The sequence below is a fragment of the Giraffa tippelskirchi genome, chromosome 4 (assembly GCF_054371585.1).
Source record: "Giraffa tippelskirchi isolate mGirTip1 chromosome 4, T2T-mGirTip1v1.2.pri, whole genome shotgun sequence".
NCBI classification, from domain to species: domain Eukaryota; kingdom Metazoa; phylum Chordata; class Mammalia; order Artiodactyla; family Giraffidae; genus Giraffa; species Giraffa tippelskirchi.
The window spans coordinates 130,013,119-130,039,687 of record NC_137278.1 but is presented as its reverse complement, the minus strand read 5'-3'; the positions used below and the strand labels follow the sequence as shown (position 1 = coordinate 130,039,687).

Sequence of the window (26,569 nt, the reverse complement as noted above, 5' to 3'; positions counted from 1 at the left end):
TAAGACTCAGAAATGGTCCCAAGACCTTAAATCGAAGACTGGAAATATGGTTCTGCCTCAGGGACACTGAAGTACAAACTTGGTTCAAATTTCAGAGCCAGTGCAAGGAATGATATGCAAGGATTGAACGTTTAATCTGCACCAGCCAGGCTATGCTCCCCGAGTATAGTTTCTTCGGAGGCTGAGAATGATTTGCAACTGTTCTTTTTCTTTTAATAATGTGGACTCTCCTACTATCTGATGTGACAGTGGACATAAAGGAAAAGACCCCTTTCCTCCTCTTGAGGACAGAGGATTGATTAGATTATGGCCAGTCTCTCCTCTCTTGTTTTAAACCCAAAACAAATTGAATGTGTTACTCATGGGTTTCTAACTTTGCCTTAAAACAGTAGTTATTCTTTTGTTAAATAATTTGCCTTAGATTATTTCTCAGAAAAGTTGGAAGCATTTTTGTGAATTGTTTCAGCCATCATCCTTAGCTCAACCCTGTGCTTTTCACTGCCAACCTGAGGCCCAGGGAGAAGACCTGTATCATAGCGAGTCTGTGGAGGGGGTTGGATCCCTGCCTGCCTGCTTCTCCCTGATACTATTTAATGTGGCCACTAGCTCAAGGATTAACAAGTAATTTGAGAAGGCCCTTCCCTCTCATTCTCAGTTACTTCCTTCTACAAGCTCAAGGGATGGTTCCCCAGAATTTAAAAATCATTATTACCAGGCAATAAAATCACGATAGACAAACCCGACACTTTCTCAGTTTTCAAGGGTCAGGTGCATCCTCAAATAGAACCACGAGATCTTCAATTTCTAGCAAGCATTTGGGAGGACCTTCAAGCCCAGAGGCCCCTGAAGGGAGGGAGGCGGTTTCCATGGCAACCGGGCCCCGGAGCGGTTGGCTCCCCCGGCTCCCTCCTCCACCTCCTGGTAGCCCAGGGTACCGCCGGACAGCGTCCTCCCGTGCTCCGCGCCCTGATTGGCCGTACAGGCCGCGCGCTGATTGGCTGCGGCGAAGCCTCGCGGGCCGGTGGCTATGGAGGCGGCGGCGGTTGATGGTTGACCGTTGGCACCCGGGTAGGGGTCGCCGCTCGGGCGATCTGCTCAAACCCGACCGGAGTGCGTGGCCTGCTGACGTTCGGCCTGGACCTCGCGGGCGAGACCTAGTTGGGCTCCGCCATGCCGGCCGGGAGTAACGATCCGGATGGCGTCCTCAGCTATCAGGTAGGGCCCCGCCTCCCGCCCCTCCCAGGGGCTCAGCCTCCTCATCCTCTGCCCATCCTCCTTTCTCTGCCCCCGAGCCGGGGCTTCGCAGGCCACTCCCTGAGGGCGAGGGGAGGCCAGCCCGCGACACCAGGGGGCGCTCCGGGCGGTTGGGGATTGGGCCCGGGCTGTGAGAGGGTGACCTTGGGCCAACTGGGGAGCCGCATCCTTTGCGTGGCCAGCTGAGGAGCCCTGACGGCCCGCGGCCGGTGACCTCTGTTCTGCTCAGGTCCTCCTTGCTGGGAAAGAGGCTGGCTTCTGGCCTTGCCGCGTCCTGCTGGAACGTGGGAGAAAGGATAGCCAGGGACCTTGCTCTGGTGGGGCAGGTCTCCTCTTTGTGTTTTATTCATAGGGCTTTCTGGTTCCTTACTGGCTCAGAGGACGAGCTGGAAAAGACTGGAGGCTGGGACCAAACGCTCAGCCTTGTTCATGTGCATAAAACTCCCTTCATTCCATGGCACAGACGGGCTGACAAGTTCTGGATAGCGGAGTGGAAAAATGCTGAGGGGTCAGGAACAGATGTTTACTTAAAGAAATGAAGAAACAGGTTTAAGAAACTGATATGTGTTGGGGTGGTTAATGTAAGCTAAAGCATTGGACTGGGCGTCAGAGACTGTAGGTTCAAATCTACATCTGCCTCACATGGGCTTCGTGACCTTGAGTAAGTCACTTGCCTCTTTGAATCACATTTCCCCATCTAGTAAAATAGGGATAAGAATACCTGCTTTGCTTACTTCACAGGGTGGTTTTGAGAACTAAATGAGCAGCTGTTTGGGAAGGGGCTTTGTGAAACGATGTGGCAACCAGTATAGGAGAGAGAACTCAATGAATTCTCACTCCCCCCTTTCCTGTGCCCATCAGGTGATGATATGGTTATTGCTCTGCAAAGAGATATTGAAGGGAGGTCAGATATGGAGTGGAGGGCTGTGAAGAGAATGATGGACCTACTCAGAAGGATGACAGGTCTTGAAACAAGGGCCACGTTGATGTCAGGATGGTTTTTGTAAAGAGACAGAGAAAACTCTTTTTTGAGTTTGTAGCAAAATGGGTATCACTGACTCACTCCTCTTCTTCTGGCAATAGTTTGATACTAGGTGATCCATAATTCCTTTTGCTTGCTCCATCAAACAAGGAACAGCATCTACGATTTTGGAAAATCCTTCCATATCTAATTCTCCTAAGGTCTACGAAGAATATTCAGCTTATGTTTGTGATACAGTGATGGGCAAAAACAGGCAATGTTCTTGCCCTGCTGGAGTTTCCCATTTAGTGTGTGTGTATAATCATTTTAATCAAGCAGTCACACAAATAAATGTATTATTATAATCTGTGATGAGAGCTTAGAAAGAAAGATATGCGGTGCTGTGAATGTGTATCACAATGGTTCCAGCTTTGGTCTAAAATCAGAGATTTTGCTAAGGAAGAAAATTTGGGCAAAGATCTAAAGAATAAATGTCAACTGAGGGAAGGAGATCAAAGGGCTTTCCAAAGCCCTTTGACAAAGAGAACAGCAGAGGGGGCCCATCGGGTTCAAAGATCTGAAAGAAGGCCAGAGTGGCTGGAGCCACAGAGAGCAAAGAGGTGAATGGTGTGAGATGTACTCCAGGGTAATAGCATACAGAGAGAGGGAGAGAGAGGAGCCAGAGAGAGAATGAGAGCCAATGAGATTATGATCAGATTCTCCTCCTGAAAGATTTTCTGGCCACAGTGGGGAGAACAGGCTGGAACGAATGTGGGGAGACAGTGTCCTTAATGTGCAGAATGTGTTCCAGTTGTATTGTCAGGATCATAATAACCCCCATGCTTCTGTTGGTGCTCTGTGAAACTGATAATTCCTGAGTGCTTCTGGGGTAGGACAGAAAGTGTATCTTTTACAACTAGTTCATGAAACTCGTGGGTGGTGGGGTGAGGAGAGAGAAAAGAACAGGGTGGGAACAGCAAGACCTTGTAAAGGCTGAGTCAGGTGATGGGCAAATGGGTACTTGAGATAAGATACGTGGGGGGAAAGAAATGAGGATAGAAAGAGGAAAGGAAATGGGGGTAATTTGGGGGAGACAAGTCAACCAATTGAAAATTACCAACAAACCTCCTGTATGTCAACTGGGCTGTGTGGAGGGGAGATGGACCTTGCAAAGTGAGCTGGTTGTGTACTTGATGTAAACAGAGATTCCAGGCATCACATCTACATACTCTGTGCCTGGGCTGTTTCCTCTGGTTTGGACTACTGTGCTGACCCCTGACAGTTCCCTCCGCTTTCTCTCCTGCTTTTCCTTCTACAGTCTACTTGTCCTGTGGCAGCTAGAGAGAGCTTTTAAAAACACAAATCAGATGATGTCATATCCTATCCTGAAACCCTTCAGTGGCTTCCCAGTACATTTTAGAATAAAATCCAAACACCTTATCACGGCCTCCCAAGTTTCATCATGACCAGGGCCTTGCCCACCCTCCCTGATAGCCTTTCCAGCTCTCTCACCATGCACCCCTGCATTGGCTCTCTTTCGTACAACCAGCTCCTCATTCTATAAGAGCTTTGTTCTTGTTGTTCCTGTGGATATTCTTCTACCCAAGTCTTCTCGTGACTCAACTCAGATGTCACCTCTTCAGAGTAGCTGTCCTTGGTTTCCACTCACAGTTACTCTCTTTCATATGATTCTGCTTTAGTTTTTATTCATTTATTTTTGTCACACCATGCAGCATATGGGATCTTAATTTCCTAACCAGGGATTAGAACCCGTGACTCTTGCATTGGGAGTGTGGAGTCTTAACCACTGGACCACCAGGGAAGCCCCTGATTCTGCTTTACTTTCTTAATAGCATATATGACTTATATGATATGGTCTTGTTTATTATCTTTTTAAATAGAAGCATTATGACGGGATGGACTGGGCAGAAAATCTTTTTGTCTACACAGTGCCTGGAATAAAATTGATGTTCTGAGTGAGTGAATAACTTTCCTGTATCCACAGCCAGTGTGCCTCTCCTTAAGGAGCTCATGGTCTTGTCAGTATTAGCCCCGAGTCTGAGATGACCATTGCTTTATTACACTCCCCATTTAAAAGTCTCGCATTTCTGCTATTGTGTCTTTGCTCAGGGGTTCTAGCTGGAAAACTTTCCCCCTCCTATCTACCTAGAATATTCCATTTTAATCTTTAAGGTCTGGCTCTGTATCAGTGGGCTTCCCATGTGGCTCAGTGGGTATGGAATCTGCCTGCAGTGCAGGAGATGCAGAAGACTTGGGTTTGATCCCTGGGTCAGGAAGATCCTCTGGAGGAGAGCATGGCAACCCACTCCAGTATTCTTTCCTGGAGAATCCCATGGCCGGAGGAGCCTGGTGGGCTACAGTCCACAGGGTCACAAAGAGTTGGCACGACTGATCACTCATGAGCACTGTATCACTATCAGAATTTCACTTAGTCTTTTCTGCTCACAATACTCACGAAGTCCTATTACTTCTTCCACCCCTTACTTGTGAAATCTACATGTTCATCTCTGCTGCTAACCTGCCAGCTCCTTGTGATGTTGTTTCTGTAAGTTAACTTGCATGAGTGCGTGCCATGTGCCAGATACTGTGCCTAGTGCTTTCCATGCATTGTTTCAAGTCTCTCGATAACCATGAGATTTACATGCCCTTCTTATCCTTATTTTCCAAATGAGGAAACCAAGAAGTTAAGTAACTTCTAATAAGTGGCAGAGCTGACCCTCTCCAAAGAATGTGCCCTTAGTCTAGATGATCATAACTTGTGCCTCTGGCACCTAGACTGGTGCCTGGTTCAGAGTGAGCACTTTAACATGTTTGGGAAGATATGTGTGGCAAGGTGTACAAAGGATATATTAGAGTGGGAAGAGCTGGGATGATGGAGGACAGCTAGTTGGCTGTTGGTGGAATTTAGAATGAGTTAACGAAGGCCTGCGTTATTGAATTTTGATGAGATCTCTGAAGGTGGTGGGTTCTTAAAGGGCATGATAAGAGTGGAAGAAGATCAGAAAGCTTGAGGGAGAACCTGTAGTTTGGACTGGAACAAGGGACATCCGTAGCTTCAAATTCTTCTGATCAGCACTTTCAGAATCGAGCAGAATTTCTGGAAGAGAAGGCTGCAGAGGTTGAAACTGTCAGCACTTGAGCCAAGTGGTGCTGGGCACTTCAGGGAGGCTCAGAGAGGGCACAGATGATAAAGGGAGATGCAAGTGAATTAGGGCAATTACCAAGGCTTTTATGTGAATCAGGCTGGCTCAGACTGGGAAATTTTGTAGAAATCTTCAGAATAACAAATCCTGGTGAATGGGTGATAATTGGGAAACTTGGCGGATGGGAAGAGAGGCACACTTCATGTTTAAAGTGGACCTGGAAAAACTCTCGGATGCTAGTGCCCAGTGGCCCTGGCCCATGTTGGTGCATGTCTACTGAATGAATGTGTGCTTGTCTCTGTAGAGAGCTGGTGACTTCGAGTGTCATGGTCAGTTCATGGGAAGCAGTCAGTATGTATTGACTGAATGTTATTTAACAGAAGTATCAACCATAGCAGCTTCTCCTCTCACTGCCTTGCAGTGTACAGTCCGCACGCCTCCAGCCTCTCCCACCTCAGCTAGGTGTTCCTTTCCTGTGTGGGAATTGAGGGACACATGAGCATTCTCTTTACCTGGTGCTGTCAGCTCTACTGGAGAACTTCAGTAGGAGAGGTGTGGGCTTTCCTGCCAAGCAGAGAATTGAGGTAGGCTGGGGATACAATTCAGTTTGCAAATTTACTTCCTTCTGAACTTGTAGATAATTGTCTTTGCTCATGGTTTGCCTTGGCAGGGTGGACAGGGCTCTCAATTAAGCCTATCACAATGGTAATCAGAACACAGAAAAGTAACATGTTTATTCTAAATCTGCTGCTAGGTAACAGCAACAAATCCGAGATAATGGAGAGGTTGGTTGTTTCCCATAAGGTAGTGACAGGTTTACTCTGATCTTGCTAGTTAGGAAGCCATGATGTATGTATGGAGAAGGCAATGGCACCCCACTCCAGTACTCTTGCCTGGAAAATCCCATGGATGGAGGAGCCTGGTAGACTGCAGTCCATGGGGTCACTAAGAGTCGAACACTACTGAGTGACTTCACTTTCACTTTTCACTTTCATGCATTGGAGAAGGAAATGGCAACCCACTCCAGTGTTCTTGCCTGGAGAATCCCAGGGACGGCGGAGCCTCGTGGGCTGACATCAATGGGGTCGCACATAGTCGAACACGACTGAGGTGACTTAGCAGTAGCAGTAGATGTATGTATTAGTGTCTATTGCTGCCCTAACAAACGACCACACATTTATTGGCTTAGAACAACGCAAACTGAGTATCTTACAGTTCTGTACTTCAGATTTCCATCATGAGTCTCACTGGGCTAAAATCAAAGTGTTGGCGAGGCTATGTTTCTTTCTGGAGGCTCTGTGGGAGAATCTGTCTCTTTAACTTCAGCTTTGTGAGGCTGCCTGCATTCCTTAGCTCACAGTTCCCTCCCTCAGCAGTCAAAACCAGCAACAGAGCATCTCTCAGGCCCTGCTTTTGTCATCAACCTCATTCTCTGGCTCAACTCTCCTACCTCCTCCTTCCATTTTTAGGGATCCTTGTGATTACATTGAACCAATGGATAATCTAGATAACGTCCTTATTTTAAGATCTACTGATTAGCGACCCTACTTCCATCTGCAACCTTAATTCCCCATTGCTATATAAAGCAATGTATTCTTGGATTCCAGGGATTAAGATGTGCAAATCCTCTGGGAGCCATTATTCTGCAAACTGCAATGTGCTTACTAGTAAATTGTACTAAACAGGAGTGACTCCAAGTGGGGTTCAATAAAAAAGAAAAATCACTGAGAAACCAGAGTCACTTTGCAATTTTAGGCCCCTAGCAGCCTGCTGAAGAGTCAGATTAGGAAATTTGTGGGTGTTCAGGAGCTCATGGCCCCTGAGAGGAAGACCAGAACAGCTGCACACAACCTCATGGAACCCCCTTTTCTTACTGTCCATTGTCTGCATCCAGTGAGGCAGTCAAATTGAGGGCATTAGAGAGTTGAAGATCTCTGGATCAGATTCAGTGATGGTGTCTACAAGGGGTCAGAATTCATGAGCTTTCTGGATAAAAAGGCAGTTGAGAGTGAAGAGATGGAGAACTATATTGGAACTCTGGTCAGTAAAGACAGTGTGAATTACAGGATTTAAGTAGGTAACAATGTGACAATCTTGAGCTTCTACACTGTGGACATTAATCCATGATTAGGTGACCTAAGCTCTCTAAAATGACCAGGTTCTTTGCTTTTGGCGATGTGAGTGTATGATGTTAATACGTGATAGTATATAATGTTAATACAGAGAGACTCGAGCTGGAGTTCCTCCTGTCTCAGCCCTTTTGAGATCTAACTTAGCCTTGATTTAGGACTGTTGTGAGGGTTGAGATGATATATGTAAAGCACAATGCTAGGTATACAGTCAGTGTTCTGTAAATATTTGTTCCCAATATTAATTATAGAAACTCAGCTTGCTGATTCAGTTCAGTTCAGTCACTCAGTCATGTCCGACTCTTTGTGACCCCATGAACCGCAGCAAACCAGGCCTCCCTGTCCATCACCAACTCCCGGAGTCCACCCAAACCCATGTCCATCGAGTTGATGATGCCATCCAACCATCTCATCCTCTGTCGTCCCCTTCTCCTCCTGCCCTCAATCTTGCCCAGCATCAGGGTCTTTTCCAATGAGTCAGCCCTTCGCATCAGGTGGCCAAAGATTGGAGTTTTAGCTTCAACATCAGTCCTTCCAATGAACACCCAGGACTGATCTCCTTTAGGATGGACTGGTTGGATCTCCTTGCAGTCCAAGGAACTCTCAAGAGTCTTCTCCAACACTACAGTTCTAAAGCATCAATTCTTCGGCGCTCAGCTTTCTTCACAGTCCAACTCTCACATCCATACATGACCACTGGAAAAACCATAGCTTTGACTAGACGGAACTTTACTGACAACATAATGTCTCTGCTTTTTAATATGCTGTCTAGGTTGGTCATAACTTTCCTTCCAAGGAGTAAGCGTCTTATAATTTCATGGCTGCAGTCACATCTGCAGTGATTTTGGAGTGCAGAAAAATCAAGTCAGCCACTGTTTACACTGTTTGCCCATCTATCTGCCGTGAAGTGATGGGACCAGATGCCGTGATCTTAGTTTTCTGAATGTTGAGCTCTAAGCCAACGTTTTCACTCTCCTCTTTCACTTTCATCAAGAAGCTCTTTAGTTCTTCTTCACTTTGTGCCATAAGGGTGGTGTCATCTGCATGTATGAGGTTATTGATATTTCTTCTGGCAATCTTGATTCCAGCTTGTGCTTCCTCCAGCCCAGCATTTCTCGTGATGTACTCTGCATAGAAGTTAAATAAGCAGGGTGACAATATACAGCCTTGATGTACTCCTTTTCTTATTAGAAACCCTGAAGTCACTTCTGTGTTTGATTTAAAAATGGTTGTGTATCAGAACTCAATCAACACTTGACTCTGATTGTTGTTGGGTGGGTGAGGTAGGAGGCTGTCATCTGAAAACATTGGATAAAAGATGAAAGGGGTTTTTGGAGGTGAAAGCGTCTGAGGCTGACTGCAGGAGAGGAAGCAGAGCTGAGTTTGGCAGGACTGCCACCTCGCAGGACCAGAGTGGAGCCACAGGGAGGGGTCAGGGAGAGGGCTCAAGGTGGGCTCCACTGCCTGCTGCAGCCTTTGTGGTTGCTTCAAGGGTCTGGGGCCATTATGTACGACTCAGCCCCACCTCTGCGTTTTAATTTGTCCATTAACTATAAGTGAGAAGCTGGTCTGCTACTCAGCTATAATTCATTCATTTTTCAAGGCTCATAACAATGCTTTCTTTCTCACAATGTGCCTTGCAATTTCAATGTTTTAATGTGTATTTAACCCTCTTAGTTCTTTTTATCTTACTTAATCCTTTGGGTAGGCACTCACATCAATTCACATTTATATTGTGAGTCATGGTCATGAGTCAGGAAGATGTACAGAAACCGGGTCGTTTCTCCAGTTCACCCTTCTTTCCCTCCTCCTCCTTTCCTTTTTTTTCCTAAACTTATACAATGTGGTTCTCATGATGCTAATATTTTCTGAGTCACAAGCACCCCTGAAAATCTAATGAAAGCTATGGAATCTCTCCTAAGAAAAATGCACACTCTCACATAATCCTCTGAAGCCCATTCATAGGAATCCTGGAAATTCATGGTTAAGAAATACTCTCTGCCATAAATAAGGACAGTATAGAGGTCCATGCTAATCAAATGGTGAGGAATCTGCAGTAAGCACAGACAACTGAGACTTGATGTTCCTTTATTTTCATGTTTTATGATTTTAAGCAAAGCTGAATATGTTTGAAATTTATCCAGCATTTTAAGGATATTCCAAAGTAGAGAGACTTGAAAAATGAATCATCGTGTATCCCATGACCTGGCTTCAACAATGAACAGACAGCCTATCTTATTTCATCTATGTCTCTACCCAGTCTCCAAATCCCAGACATTGTATCATTTCATCAGTAAAAGCTCAAATATGTGTTACTAAAGATTAAGGATCCTTTGTCTTTTTTTTTATGACATGACCACCATATCAGAATACGGGCATACCTTGGAGATACTGCTGGTTCAATTCTAAACCACCACAATAAAGTAACTACTGTAAAGCAAGTTGCACAAATTTTCTGGTTTCTTAGTGCATATAAAAGCTATGTGTATATTCTCCTGTAATCTATTAAATGTGCAATAACATTATATCTACAAAATGTATATACCTTAATTAAAAAATACTTTATTGCTGAAAAATGCTAACCGTCATCTGAGCCTTTAGCAAGTTATAATGTTTTCGCTGGCAGAGAGTCTTGCCTTGATGTGGATGGCTGCTTATGGGTCAGGGCAGTGGTTGCTGAAGGTTGGGATGACTGTTGCAGTTGCTTAAAATAAGACAACAGTGAGGTTTGCCATATCATTGATTCTTTCTTCCAGGAACAATTTCTCTGTAGCATGAAATGCAGTTTGATAGCATTTTACCCACAGTAGAACTTCTTTCAAAATTGGAGCCAGTCCTCTCAAGCCCTGCTACTGCTTTATCAACTAAGTTTATGTAATATTCTAAATTCTTTGTTGTCATTTCAACAGCATCTTCCCAGCATCTTTACCAGGAGTAGATTCCATTTCAAGAAGCCACTTTCTTTGCTAATTCATAAGCAACTCGTTATCTGTTCAAGTTTCATTGTGAGGTTCCAGCAATCCAGTCCCATCTTCAGGCTCCACTTCTGATTCCAGTTTTCTTGCTATTTCCACCACATCCGCAATTACTTCCTCCTCTGAAGTCTTGAACCCCTCAAGGCTTCATCCGTGAGGGTTGAGATCAACCTCCTTCAAACTCCTGTTCATATTGATATTTTGACCTCTTCCCATGAATCATGAATGTTCTTAATGGCATCTAGGATGGTGACTCCTTTCCAGAAGATTTTCAGTTTACTTTGCCCATACCCATCAGAGAAATCACTCTCCATAGGCACTATGTACATTATGAAATGTATTCTTAAGTAATATGACTTGAAAATTGAAATGACTCCTTGATCCATGAGCTACAGAATGGGTGTTGTATTGTTAGCAGGCATGAAAGCAACATGTCATTGTACATCTTCATTAGAGCTCTTGGGTGACCAAGGGCATTGTCAGTGAGCAGTAATATTTTGAAAGGAATGTTTTTTTCTGAGCAATAGATCTCAACAGTGTTTGGCTGATGGTGTTTGACAGTAGTTCTCTTTTCTTTGGTAAGACACGGAAGGTGCATGAACATTTATTCAGTGACTTTAGACTGTGATTAACCAAGCTAAATTAAAGTAACAAACAAGTTGATTTTCAACCTGAATTTTTCAGCTGATTGACCTTGCTCTATACAGTTTGCTTTTATAGTCTTAGAGTCAAGAAATCAATCACCCCTCCCTCCCCTACTTCCTCCAGATTCTGTGTTCTATGCTGTGTCAGGTGTCTGTGGACAGTATTAAGCATTATAATTAGTTGGCCCCTGTCTTCTGGATATTACAAACCTGTGGGGAAGCCAACATGAAAAATTATTCATATATATCTATATAGGTATACATATATGTGAAGTTTTATGAGGAAATCTATGATCATATGAGAAAGTTTGTAAAACTAACAAATATTCATTCATCAAAATATACTGGATACTATAATTGAAAAAGACACATGTACCCCAATGTTCATTGCAGCACTATTTACAATAGTTAGGACATGGAAGCAACTTAGATGTCCACTGACAGATGACTAGATAAAAAAGTGGTACATATATACAGTGGAAAATTACTTAGCCATAAAAAGGAACCCACTTGAGTCAGTTCTAGTGGATAAACTTAAAGCCTGTTACACAGAGTGAAGTAAGTCAGAAAGAGAAAAATGAATATTGTGTATTAATGCACATTATGGAATCTAGAAAAATGGTACTGATGAACCTATTTGCAGGGGAGGAATAGAGAAGCAGAAATAGAGAACAGACTTGTAAACACAGTGGGGGAAGGAGAGAGAGGGTGGGACAAATTGAGAGTAGCAATGAAACATATAGATTACCATATGTAAAATAGATAGCTAATGAGAACTTGCTGTATAACACAGGGTGCCCAACCTGGTACTTTATGACAATTTAGAGGGGTAGAATGGGGTGGGGGGTGGGAGGGAGGTTCAAGAGGGAGGGGATGATTCATGTTGTTGTATGGCAGAAACCAGCACAACATTGTATAGCAAGTATCCTCCAATTAAAAATAAATTTTAAAAATGTATTGGATACTTACCACATACTGGACATGGTACTAGGTGCTAGGTACATGGTGGTCAACAAAAGACACAGTACCTACCCTCTTGGAACTTACAGGAGTGCAGGCTACTTACAGTGGTAAACTACTGTGTTAGGCTCTGGGAGAATACATGGCCCCTGCTATCAGGAAATTCACAAATAATAAATAATAATAATAAATAAATTCACAAATAATAAATAATAAATTCACAAATAATAAATAAGTCTAAAATAAAGGTGAGTTTTTTTCCAACAAGAAGTTATTCTTCAGAAAGGACTTGACTTTTTATGAGAGCCTTTACCACTTAGGTAGAAATGAAACTGACATGCTATGGAAAATTGACTGAAAGCATTTATGATATTGAGGAAGACATTGATGTTAAAGATGTATTGAGGGTTGTGAATAAAATTATTTTACAAAATGTGAGAAAAATAGTGTTTCTAAGTTAACTTATTTTATATATCTGTAATTGCTCAATTTTGTTGGTAAATATTTCAGTATGAGTACTAAAAGATTAAGATTCTTTAAAAAATAACCATAGTGCCACCTAAAAGAAAAAATAACAATTTGCAAAAATAACTCTTTGTGACCCTGTGGACTGTATGGACTATAGTCTGCCAGGCTCCTCTGTTCATGGGATTCTCCAGGCAAGAATACTGGAGTGGGTTGCCGTTTCCTTCTCCAAGGATCTTCCAGATCCAGGGATGGAACCCAGCTCTCTTGCATTGTAAGCAGATTCTTTACTGTCTGAACCACCAGAGAAGTCCCAAAAGGTAAAGATTCTTTAAAAAATAAGCATAGTGCCACTTAAAGAGAAAATAATAATTTCTTTAATGTCATGAATGAAAAACTTCCAGTTGTCTCAAATGTCATATCCTTAAAAATTATTTTATCAATAACTAAAAAATTATTTTGGTTAGTTTGTTTAAATCAAGATTCAAATTAAGTCCACACATTGTGATTGGTTTGTTGTCTCTTTTGACCTATTGGTTTTAGGTTCCTCTGTCTCGATCTCTTTGTCTTCTTGCAATTATTTATTTAAAAAAAGATGGTGGGGAGAGGATTTATTCTATAGCTATAGAGTTTCCCACAGCCTGGATTTTGCTGATTATATTCCTGTAGTGGTGTTTTTCCATGAAACTGTGTTTCTTTGTATTTTTGGGAAATTGGGTTTTGGGTTTAGAGTCTTGATCAGATTCAGGGACAATTTATTTGGTAAAATTACCTCATGTATGGTGATAAGGTCTCCCATTAGGAGGCATAATGTCTGGTTGTCTCTCTTTTTGTGGTGTTAGTGGCTTTGAAAATCAATGCAGTTCATTAGGGATTGTAAAATGGCTATGTCCTAATGCTAACATTCTTTTTTCATTTATTCTTTTCTTTCTTTTTTTTTTTTTTTAATAAATTTATTTATTTTAGTTGGGGGCTAATTACTTTACAATATTGTAATAGTTTTTGCCATACATTGACATGAATCAGCCATGGGTTTACATGTGTTCCCCTTCCTGGACCCCCCACCCACCTCCCTCCCCATCCCATCCCTCTGGGTCATCCCATTGCCCCGGCCCTGAGCCCTTGTCTCATGCATCGAACATGGAATGGTGTTCTGTTTCACATGTGATAATATACATGTTTCAATGCTATTCTCCCAGAACGTCCCACCCTCACCTTCTCCCTCAGAGTCCATAAAATTGTTCTATGCATCTGTGTCTCTTATTCTGTCTCGCATAATAGGAATCTTCTCTCATCTACTCTATGGTATCACTCTAAGGTACAATTTATATAGGAAAGCCAGGATGAATTTTTACCAGTTTGCAAAATAATGAATTGGTTTGCTAGTATTGGGGCTTTCCTCGTGGCTCAGCTGGTAAAGAATCTGCCTGCAATGCAGGAGCCCTGGGTTCGATCCCTGGGTTGGGAAGATTCCCTGGAGAAGGAAATGGCTATCCTCTCGAGTATTCTGACCTGGAGAATTCCATGGACTGCATAGTCCCTGGGGTCTCAAAGAGTCAGACACGACTGAGCGACTTTCACTCGCTAGTATTGCACTTCCCTAGTGGCTCAGATGATAAAAGAGTCTGCCTGCAGTGCAGGAGACCTGGGTTGGATCCCTGGGTCGGGAAGATTCCCTGGAGGAGGGAATGGCAACCCACTCCATTATTCTTGCCTGGAAAATCTCTTGGACAGAGAAGCCTGGCAGGCTACAGTCCGTGGCGTCGCAGAGTCAGAATGAGTGACTAACACTTTCACTTCAGTTTTTCACTTGCTAGTATTATCCTCCAATGTTGACCAGTTAACTAATTTTTAAAGTGACATGGTGAACTTATGGATTCAAACATATTTGATATATTCCATCTGTTACAGTTATCACCCTTACTGATACTCAGATTGTCCTGTGTTAGTAAGGGCCCTCTCTAAGTTGGACCTTGAGTCCTTTTGACATAAACGTAGTTATCTTTGAGTGCCTTTTAGCAGAAAATGGTATTTTAAGAGACCACAATCTAGGTGCTAATGATACTTATTGCTACTGACTGATAATTTTTTCTAGACATTTTGTCTGAACAGAGCTAGGAAATATAAATTTAGAAATTTAGAAATATTTAAAGTTACAAATATATATATATATTATTGTTGATACTTCCAATTAAAATTCAGGACTATATAGTTTTTACTTAACTTCTGCCTTACAACTGTATCTCCTTTCACCCCTGCTGAGAACCCCAGGTCTCAGTCACACTGAGAGTGCAAGGGTAAGTTCACATAATCATTTACTGTATTTCGCAGTACAAAACAGTCTCCAAAAAATAACACCAACACTGTAACCAACAATATGACAACTAAAAAGCAGTTTCAGATCTTTCCAAATTCTTTTTGTCCTTAGGGTATATGTCACTAAGGATGTTCAGTCAGTGTATTATGTTTTAAATTTATTTGGAATAATTTCTCTTAGAATAGTTATGCCGTTGATTTGGCATTTATTTTCATTTTCTGGGAATTGTTTTTTAAAATTTTGGTTTTTTTAAATAAATTAATTTTGTTTTAAAATTTTCAATATAAGTCATCTTCAAAGAAGTTTAGTTTCTATCCTTGTCATCTTTACCCCATTGCTTCCCTCCTCTGTAGGTAATTACTTAAAAATATCCCTTATGGCTTATTCTTCCTTTATATGTTTTTAAGTATAAGCAGATGTTTTGGTTGCAACACCCTTTCTTAGCTAAAAGTTAGCAAATTAAACAGTTTTCTCTACCTTTCTTTTTATTTTTTAAAACATAGGGGACATAGATGATAAGTATAAAATAGTAAAATTGAACCTAAAGCTGAGACATTGAGCAGGATGGAAGGATGGTGAGGATTTGGTGTGCTGGAGAGTTGGGGAAGGGCCTGTTAGATAGTGTGAGCAAAAGTGTGAAGAAAGGAATGTGTGTGCTTCCCATGGGGTTAGAGAGCCTGGCTGGAGTTGCAGGTTTGGTAGAAGAAATTGATTGGCAGGGAAATTAGCTAAGATCTTTTTTGAAATAATTCCAGATCTGGTGAGGGTCTTGATAAGGTGTAGATGCCATTATATTTATTCTTTTAAGAAAAATTTACTGAGCACCTCCTATGCGAAAAATCCTTCGGGTATTGGGGAAACCATGGTGAGGAAGACAGATATGGTCCCTCCCTAAGGAGCAGAGAGATTTCATTTCTAAGGAGAAATATAGTGTACTTTGGGGGCATATAAATGGGGAGTAGTCAGGAAGGCTTCTAAGGAAGTACTTTTAGGCTGAGATTGGGATGATGTATAAATGTTAGCTGCTGGTGGTGGAGGTGGGCATAGCAGGGAGAGGGTGATAGTTCTAGGCTGAGGGAACAGTGTTCAGGGAAGAATATGAGTGTGATTCCAGAACTGAAAAAAATGTCCACTATGACTGAAAGGGCAGGAGAGTGGGTGATAGAGAGGATGAGAGTTGAGAGTGAACCTGAGAGAATTGCGAAGGAGGACTTGATAAGAAAAGGGAACTGTTGGAAGGTATACGATGGGTACTCAATACATGAAATGGATGTATAAGTTTGAAATTTCAAACATGGACTAAGAAATCATGGAGCCGTGGAGCCATGGGTAGAAGTAAGTAAATGAGCACAGGATGTTAGTTTGGAAGGAAGATTCATTGGGTTTTAGACACATGGATCTTGAGGCATGGCATCCCAGTGGCTTGTCAAATACTGAACTTCATAGCTTCAGTATGCTGTTGAAATTGCAAGACTCAAGCATGGGAAACAAAAGAGAGAGTGCTCATCCTTGGGAATTATGGCTGGAGGAAGGAGATGAGCCTTAGAATGGGCCAGAGGAGCAGGATGGAGTATTTCAAGGACAGAGTGGTAAATAGGCTTCATGCTGCAGAGAGGTCAAGGAAACCAACACTTTCTTTTTGGCCATGCCATGCAGCTTGTGGGATGTTAGTTCCTCAACCAGGGATTGAACCTGAGCCCTTGGCAGTGAGCGTACAAAGTCCTAACCACTGGACTACCAGGGAAATCCCCTCAAAGAGACCAGCTTATACCAAATGAGGCAATGTGGTTGACACCACTTGCAAAATTCCAATACGTTATCCAGACTTATGGGTAAAGTATGGAGGTGGGAAAGACATGGGACCAATAGTTACAAGACCTCGGCTCAATCCTACTTCTGCCTTTTACCATGTTTCTGACCTTGGGCAATAATTACTTAAAGTTTTCTGAGTCTCAGGCTGTTTATTTATGAAATGAGAAAAAATGGCCGCCACGTTTGCACCTCAGAGTTATTGTGAGGTTCAAATTGAAAATATCTGTAAACCACTGGGTTTTCCCCTTCAGTGTTGCATAAAGGGTAAGGCAAGTAAGGCAAGGGTAAGTACTTGAATGAAAGTTTGAATGAATGTATGAATATTACTGTGGCTACTAATTTATGTTTTAACAGAGACCAGATGAAGAAGCTGTGGTGGATCAGGGTGGGACCAGCACAATTCTCAACATCCACTATGAGAAGGAAGAGTTGGAAGGTAAGCTCCTCTGTTGTGTGTACTGAGGGAAATCAGTGAGAGGCAGCCTGGTGGGGGAGGAGCAGCTTTGCTCTCAGGAGACCCAGGCTGGAGTCCTAACTGACTCACTAGCTGTGAAACCTTGGGGAAAAATCACTTAATTTCCCTCAGCCTCAATTTCCTTATCTCTTAAACAAAAGTAGACATAATACTACCTGTCTTACTGTTAGAATCTAGTAGACAGCTGGTGAGACAGTGCTTTAAGTACAGTAAAGTCCAATGTAAGTATTAATAAATGACCTATTCCTTGAGAATGTGAAGCACTCAGATCGCTTATTGATTCTTGATAATTGCTTAGAATCACTAAGCAAAAATTATAGATCTGTATAAAATACAAACACAAATCTATACAAAAGAGATAAAATACAAAGAGTTTTAAAAACTCGGTTTAAACATAAAACCTTATTTTTACCCCATTTCCAATATTTGCTTTTCCCCTTAATACCCATTTCTGTGTAGTGTTTTCATCTAAACAAGAAAAGGGAAAACACGCACACACCTGTAGCATGTTTGCTGAGGGTCCACAGCACAGAGTTGTATAAAAACCCACTGCAGTGGAAGGGAAGGAAGAGGCATTTTAATTGATCTGCTCTGTCCATCTGTCTCTCTGTCAAGGTTCTTCTCCCCTCCGCACCCCTAACTCCCCACATGACCATCGTGTGCTGTCCTTCTGCTTTCCTTTTTCCCACAGAGCCTAGTGTCCTGATAATGCTGGTGATGCTCAGTTCGTGATAACTTAAACAGGAACCCACATTTGGCTCAAAAGCCTGTGTGAAATCTCTATAGCATCTCCTGCAACGTTGAAGGCTATGATACAGCAACTTTCTAATGATTGAGACAGCATGTGAAATGTTCTCTCGTACTGCTTGTTCCCGTGCTATTTTTTTTTTTTTCATCAAAGTTGTACAATCCCCAGAGAAAACTTGTCCTTTAGTTGGGAGAGTCAAAGCTGTAGAGGCTGACTCAGCCTCTGGGTCTGTTACCATGAGAATTTATGTGGGTGGTTCAGTGGAGGTCAGTGGCGTTTGGATGTATCAAGATCAAGCTTCCCAAGTTATTTTGACCAGATGGAAGAGGAGCCAGTGTGGCTTTCAGAAAGAGCAAGAAAGAAGGGTGTGGAGGTGGGAGGTGAACAATTTGTTGAATACCCCTTGTGTGATAAGCATTTGATTAGGCACTTCTTTGTCTTTTTAATCTTCACAGCAATCAAGGCAGGTAGGTATGTCCCTAGATTACATGGTGGGAAAACTTCTCAGGGTCTAAGCAGGTAAGACTGGGATGGAATTCTGCTCTTTCCACTCTATCATACTACCTGCAAAGGAGGACCGTACCCAGAGTTAACCACCCAATCTCAACATCTTGCTCCATCATGTGAACATTTTTATGTATTGCCCCACCCCTTCTTCTGCCTTGTTAATCCTATTACCTCTCTATCCTCTCACTGTACTGTGGGAGTACTGTTACTTTTAGTTTAGTTGTCTGAGCCCACTAGACCTTTGCCCTCAGCTAGAAGTTAACCATTTATGAACACTCTTCTCTACTTGGGAGTAGAATAATTAGCCTGGACAAACTCTCTTGGGTCCCAAGGACTGAGTTCCATCACAGAGATCAGCTGAGTAACTGGCAGTAGGAGCATCTTCTCAAGATGACATCGTCTGTTCCTTACGCAGTCTCCATATTTTCCTGTAAAAGAAGGCCATGTATGATGATGGCATTGCTAGAGGATAGTGTACAAGGAAACAGTCTTTTACACATAGACCATTTTGAAAACTAGAATATTATTTACATTGGAACTTAAGAAAAAAGCACTACAGCCAAATGGAGGACAAATAGTGCCCCTCCTCAGGCCTGATATGGTTCTTGAGTAGCTCTGGAGAGGAGGAGAGGAAGCTGTAAGGTGCTGTAGGATTGACCATGCTGTGGGCTCCCAGGGCATCCCAGCTCAGTGAGGCTGTGCTCAGGCAGGTACTGTCTCTAGAAGACATGGAATAAATCAGTTCCACTCTGATGGAAGACAAGTAAACTGTTCTAATTGTCCTCTAGTTCACTATGTGTGTCATGCTACGAGGTTCTGTGGCTGCAGATAAATCTCTGGGTCTTCCTTCCCTTTTGTTCTACACCCTTGACACCACCTTACATGAACCATGTTCATAACTACTACTGAGATGTAATCTCTGGACATTGTTAGAGACTTTCGTAAATGTGAGGGTTGTTTTTTTCTTTTTTTGCATAAATTAACTCCATCAGCAAGAGAAGGTGCGCTAAACCATTACATTGTGTGTGTGCTCAGTTGTGTCCAACTCTTTGCGACCCTATGGACTGTAGCCCACCAGACTCCTCTGTCCATGGACTATTCCTGAAAAGAATACTGGAGTGGGTTGCCATTTCCTCCTCCAGGGGATCTTCCTGACCCAGGGACAGAATTCATGTCTCTTGTGTCTCCTGCATTGGCAGGCAGATTTCTTTTTTTTTTTTTTTTTTACCACTGTGCCACCTGGGAAGCCTTTGCTTTATATTTATATATATATGAAGAGTCAAAAGCAAACATTAGGACAGATTTCCAAAGAGAAACTCAAAAAGAGCAATAGTGCATGATTTCTTCAGTGGACTCTCCCAGTCCCAGAGGAACATAGAGCAGTGGCTTTATTTAGAGGAATGGCTTTTTCCATCTTTTCTGGCAGATCATTATTCCTGATTAGGTACTAGACTAATGAATCCTAGAGTGAGTTTGGTACCGTCTAATAAGTTTTTAACAGAGGTAAGAGCCATTTGGGGGAAAGGGGGGGCTTGCAAATGCTCCACGTGTTATACTTTCCCTGCCATAATTGACTTTGACTCAACCTGAAGCCTAGGAAATACGGCACCCATCAGTGTGTGCGAAGGCGTTCTGTGTTCTGTGCGCATGCTCCATGCTCCAGCGTTCTCAGAATGCATTCAGCTTCCGCAAGTCCAGACTCCATCCGCAGGGTGGGCTCGCTCTGTGATTCCTATCATGCTCTGCAAGATTCAGTTCCAGTTCACTAATGATTGCTCTCTGTATGTGTGTACGTACTTATTTAAAAAGTAAACTCTACAATTACATCTCCTAGTAAGTTTTATTAAATGAATACTTGTATTTGCACACAGTCCCTAGAGAGTAGGTTTGACAATAACTGGAAGAAAGACTGGGAAAAAGGCGGAATTTGGGTGAGTAAGTATGTAGATGAGGGGGACGAAGATGGTGTGGGTAGGAGAGCAGTTGAGAGGCCAGTGAAATGACCACAGGATTAGTTTAGGTTTAGTAAACTCCCTGGGCTGCAGAATCCCATTAGATGGACTGGATTTTGTTGGTGCTGCATTCGTTTCCCAGTGTCCATTTGTTTGTCATCTTTTCTGATTTCACTCAGAATATCTGAGTCCCTGTTTTCTGAGTCTCCAGCCTAGAAACTGATGTCTGGTTTTCTGATAGCCATTTGGTTGTTCTTAGCTCTGACCTCTGCTGGGTTTAGTTTTCATTTTTGCCTGTCTCTCTGGTGTTTTCAAAAGCACGTGCTGTGGTTGGCTAATATTTATGGGAACTGATTGGACCAAAAATACTTCTTAGAGAAGGACAAGTCTTCCTTAGTAACTCTTTGCAAAAGTCCCTTATATAGGAACTCTTCCTGGATTGAGCTTTCCATTCCTAGGTTGGTTAGGACCTTCTCAATCATCTCATGCCCTGGTGAGTATTTCATCCACTCTAAGCACATTCACTTTGGTTGCATGTTCCTTTTGTGGCCTTTTTCAGATACTGTGTTTTGTTATATAAGGAATTCTGAGAGGAAGAAGGGCTGATCTGGGACTTTTTTTTTTTTGCTTCTTTTTAAAATTTTTTAAATTATGAAACTATGGTAACACATTTATAGTAGACTTAGAAAATATAGAACAAGGCTACCTATAGTTCCACTATATATTATTTTTTTAGTAGATAAATTAAGATTTTTAGTTGGAGTTTCAATATCAAACTCTCAAAAGTTAATAGAATCAATATACAGAGAAGTAGAAGGAGAGAGTAGACCTGAAAAGCACTGTGAACCAATTCAACGTAGTTCAGATTTATACAATTTCCACACAACAGTAGGATACAAAGTCTTTTCAAATTCCCATAGACTATAAACTAGGAGAGACTACTAGAACATATCCAGGGACATAAAACCAAGTGCAAAAATTTGATGGCATAAAGGTAATGCAATAATACAGAGTCTGTTCTCTTATCACTGTGGAAGTATGTTAGAGGTCAATATCAAAATATATTTGAAAATAGTATCCTAACATGAAATACCAGGTCACTACAGGTGTCTGCCCCCAACCAATGTTGATTCCTGCGCCCTGGCCAAAGTCAGGCCACAGGGAACTTTCTTCAGTGGAACTCGTGCCAATGGTATCTCAAGGGAAAGGGATAAGTAGGAGCCATTGTTCACTCGCCAGCTTGCTTATGGTTTTACTAATACCTGTGCCCTTGTGGCAAGTTCTCTATTGTCAGTTAGAGAAGGGAATACAGCCACAAGCCTTGTTTACAGATGGTTTCAGTTGCTATGCTGGTGTCACCAGTCTTGGCAAGTGGAGATGTACTGTTCCTCTCATGTTAGAGAGGAACAAAGAAATTTGTGAATTACGTAATATTCTTTTCAATAAAATGTTAATGTTGGAAAAGCAAAAAAAAAAAGATATTGGAAAATAACCCACATATTTTCAAGTACAATGTGATATTTACCAGAGATCTTTGACTTAGTCATTGAAAGGTTCAATACAGTTTAGAAGACTGGAAAAACAGAGGGTGATTACAGAGAAGAAAGCATTTAAAAGAGAAATTAATATCAAAATGAGAAATTAACATCAAAGATACTTTTAAAATACCATGTATTTGGAAATTATATGTCTACTTTTAAATGATGAGTGTATCTAAGGAGCCATAACAAGGAAATAGCAAATATTTGTAATAGAATAAAAATGAAAAGAGAATTTACCAGAATTTGTTGCATGCTGCTGAAGCTGCTCAATACAATCAAATACAATGTGGAGTCTTGAATAAGTTATGAAAACAAATAATGGACACTAGCATAAATTTTTTTGAAATTTGAACAAAATCTGTACTTTAGTTAATAATATTGTATCACATGTTAATTTCCTATTTTTTAACAACATAGTATTTCTTTATATTCTCAAAATTGGATTAGCAGTTTCAAACTTCATTCAAATTTTTTTAAAAAGATCACTAAGATAATAAATTTTCTAGACTTTTAGCAGTAATACTAGATGCCAAAATACTTGGAACTATATCAAAGTTTTGAGTGAATATAAGTTAAAAATCTAGTATTCTATTCATACTAAGTCAAACAAGTGGAATCAAAATGTCATAAATTTTTTTAGCTAGGGAAAAATTCCCAAGTTTTCTAAAATATATATATATATTATACATACTATATATGTATATATACAAAAGATTTTGTATTACATTTGATAAAAGCTTGAGAGAAAACATTAAAAAAAAAGAAGAGATGGAGAAATTGGAAAACAAACTAAATGAAGTGGGAACACTGAATGAATATGAAATAGAAAAAGTTAAACAATCTAGACAAAAATGAAAGGTAATCATATAGTCCAATTGTTTTTTTTCTTCTTTTTAAAAATTAATTAATTTATTTTAATTGGAGGCTAATTACTTTACAATATTGTAGTGGTTTTTGCCATACATTGACATGAATCAGCCTTGGGTGTACATGTGTCCCCGATCCTGAACCCCCCTCCCGCCTCCCTCCCCATCCCATCCCTTAGGGTTGTCCCAGTGCACCGGCTTCGAGTGCCCTGTTTCATGCATTGAACTTGGACTGGTGATCTATTTCGCATATGGTAATGTACATGTTTCAATGCTATTCTCTCAAATCATCCTACCCTCACCTTCTCCCACAGAGTCCAAAAGTCTGTTCTTTATATCTGTGTCTCTTTTGCTGTCTCACATATAGGGTCATCATTACCATCTTTTTAAATTCCATATATATGCGTTAATATACTGTATTGGTGTTTTTCTTTTGGACTTACTTCACTCTGTATAATAGTCTCCAGTTTTCTCCACCTCATTAGAACTGATTCAAATGAATTATTTTTAATAGCTGAGTACCACAGCTTTCTTATCTATTCATCTACTGATTGCAGACATCTAGATTGCTTCCATGTCCTAGCTATTGTAAACAGTGCTACGATGAACATTGGCGTCCAGATGTTTTTAAACATGGCTGCTCATTAGAAACGCACCTGGAGCTTTGGAGAAAAAAAGTGATACCTGGGTATTTGTATTCTTCAAAAAATTCCAAGATAATTCTGATATGCATCTGGATTTTAAAAAGTGATTACAGGTTTTTCTTTTAAATGGTAGCATTAGTGATATAGAATTCTATTATTTTCTGTTGACCAGTCATGATAAAACAGTATTAAGTGAATAATAGTTACATAATCACAATAGTAAAAGATGTTTCACATCTTTTTTTTCACAATAAATAGTCAGATAAAAGATAACTGTAATTGCAAGTCATAATGAAAACATGATTAACCTAACAATATAAAATAATTACATACAATTTGAGAGGCTAAGCAGCATGATGTGGTAAGTGGAAGTGGATGCATGGACATGTTTTCATCCACCCAGCCAGTTTATGTCTTTTGGTTGGTGCATTTAATCCATTTACATTTAAGGTAATTATTAATATGTGATCCTATTACCAATTTAATTGTTTTGGGTTTATTTTCTGTAGGTCTTTTCTTTCTCTTGTGTTTCCTGCCTAGAGAAGTTCCTTTAGCATATGTCGTAAAGCTAGTTTGGTGGTGCTGAATTCTCTTAACTTTCGCTTGTCTGGAAAGCTTTTGATTTCTCCATCAAATCTGAATGAGAGTCTTCCTGCGTAGAGTATTCTTGGTTGTAGGTTCTTCTCTTTCATCACTTTAAATACATCGTGCCATTCCCTTCTGGCTTGTAGAGTTTCTGTTGAGAAATCAGCTGATAGCCTTATGAGAGTTCCCTTGTATGTTATTTGTCATTTTTCCCTTGTTGCTTTTAATATTTTATCTTTGTTTTTAATTTTTGTCAGTTTTATTACTATGTGTCTCGGTATATTCCTCCTTGGATTTATCCTGCTTGGGACTCTTCTCTGCACTTCCTGGACTTGGTTGACTTTTTCTTTCCCATTCAGGGAAGTTTTCAGTGATTATCTCTTCAGATATTTTCTTGGGTCCTTTCTCTCTCTCTCTGCTCTTTCTGCATGCTAAAGTTGCTCAGTTGTGTCCAACTCTTTGTGACCTTATGGACTGTAGCCCACCAGGCTCCTCTGTACATGGGATTCTCCAGGCAAGAATACTGGAGTGGGTTGTCATGCCCTCCTCCAGGGGATCTTCCTGACCCACGGACTGAACCCATGTCTCTTATGTCTCTTGCATTGGCAGGCGTGTTCTTTACCACAGTACCACTGGGGAAGCCTGGGACCCCCATAATGTGAGTCTTTTTTTATTGGTTGATTGATTGATTTTTGACTGTGCTGTGTGGGCTTTTCTCTGGTAGTGGCGACTGGGGGCTACTCTCTAGCTGCTGTGTGTAGGCTTCTCACTGCAGTGGCTTCTCTTATTGTGGAGCATAGGCACAGGCTTCAGTAGTTGCAGTTCCTGGGCTCTTGAGCATGGGCTCAATAGTTGTGGCACATGGATCTAGTTGCTCTGAGGCATGAGAGATCTTCCTGACCCAGGGATTGAAGCCATGTCCCCTGCATTGGTAGGCAGATTTTTTTTACCACTGAGCCACCAGGGAAGCCCTACCCTGGGACTTTGAAGAGCTTGCTGATGAATAGTGGGAGAAAAACTGATAAATACCTAACTTTAATGCAATGTGCAAAATAAGTGCATAAGGAAATGCTAGCCAAGGACTTTGGGGATTTACAGGAAGGAGGCAGCACATCTGATCGAGAGGATCAACAAAAATACCAAGAAGGAAGGTGTATTTGCAATGAATCTTGAAGGAATGAGCCAAGTCAGTGTCTGGAAGGCATTGGCACATTTTTGGAATAACAATTTAGTTTAGGTGGAGACCAGTTTGAGGTGAGGGTGAGAGTATCAGCTGAGGCCGTGAGAGTCAAAACCAGGCTGTTCTGTTGTTGGGGTAAATGCAGAAGGTATACCTCTCTAGATTTTTTCCCCAAGAACATTTATTCAGTGCGGGCATGTGTGGGATTTCCATTTTGATTTCTCTTGAGCTGATCACTCAGTTCTTTTAGAGAGCTTTCCCTTTCTTTCCCTACTGAATGTATAATTTGTTCTAAAGAAAGAAAAGACTAGAAAGGAGGCTGGGGCCCCTGTGTGCTGGTGCATGAAGGGTCCTGATTGTAGGAGTGAGCCAGGATCAGAGCAGTGCTTCAGGAGGGCTTGTTTGTAGGATTGAATTGATAGGGGAGACAGGAAGGAGGCCCCTGCTGTTGTCAAAATGGGAGGAGAAAAGACTTGATCAAATCTGTGGATGATCATAATCTGTGGGATGGAGCGCTCAGAGGCAAGGTGGAAATACAAGGTAACACTGAGGTTTCCAGCCTGGAAAGTTGAGAGAATGGCAGTGCCATGGACAGAAAAATATAAGAAATGAGTATGAGCCTGATTTGAGATGGAGGAGAGTGAGTTTGCTTTGGAACATGTTGACTCACCAGAGATAAACATTTGGGGGTTGTTTGTAGAAGGAAACTTTGAAATCATGAGAGTAAATAATATCACTAAAAAGAGAGAAGAAAGGGACAGAAACCTGGAGAACCTTCCTTTGGTGGATTGTGGAAGGGCTGGAGAAGCAGTCAGAGGAGTGAAAGTGAGCCAGAGCCAGGGAGGGCCGTGGTACAGGTGTTGGGGGAGCCCAGACCACTAAGGAGAGGAAGTCATTAGGGACTGGGATGATGTCTGGAGTCCGGTGGGCTCTCCAGGAAGTCTTTTAAAATGAATTGAGAGAGACATAATATGATAGACTTAGTGGTTTAGTGGACTTTAGTGTCCCTAATGAAGGCAATCAGTGGAGAACAGCCACATGCAGAGGCTATGGAGCAAGGAGATGGTGAGGAAAGGGAGCTAGATCAATAGACTGTTCTTGAATGTGACCTGATGGAGGAACTTGGAAGAGTAGCACTTCACTGGGAACATTTCTTTTTTAAATTTATTTTTATTTTAAAACTTTATTTTTATTGAATGAAAGAATCTTTAAATTCTATAGTGCTTTACAGTTTTCAAAACTTTCACACACATCATTTCATATAATCCCATAATAACCCCTTTTCCCCCTACTCCTATATTGCTTCCCTCCCACCACCCCCACTGGTAACTACTTGTTTGTTCTTTATATCTGTGAGCTGCTTCTTTTTTGTTTTATTCACTAGTTTGTT

At 41.4% G+C, this 26,569-nt stretch overlaps 1 protein-coding gene across 19 annotated transcripts in view; it reads left to right on the top strand.

Annotated features, from left to right (window-relative positions):
• Window positions 1–1,145: 1,145 nt before the first annotated feature.
• Window positions 1,146–26,569, top strand: part of SLC4A8 (solute carrier family 4 member 8) — a 200,260-nt gene continuing 174,836 nt past the window's right edge. For all 19 annotated transcript variants that reach the window (XR_014082644.1, XR_014082642.1, XR_014082646.1 and 16 more), the window contains exons 1-2: window positions 1,146–1,215; window positions 17,036–17,117. Coding sequence is in view for 7 of the 19 variants with exons in the window: in XM_081592344.1 (XP_081448470.1) it covers window positions 1,171–1,215; window positions 17,036–17,117 (127 nt within the window). In the remaining 12 variants the exon portion in view is untranslated. The remainder of the gene's footprint in view (window positions 1,216–17,035; window positions 17,118–26,569) is intronic.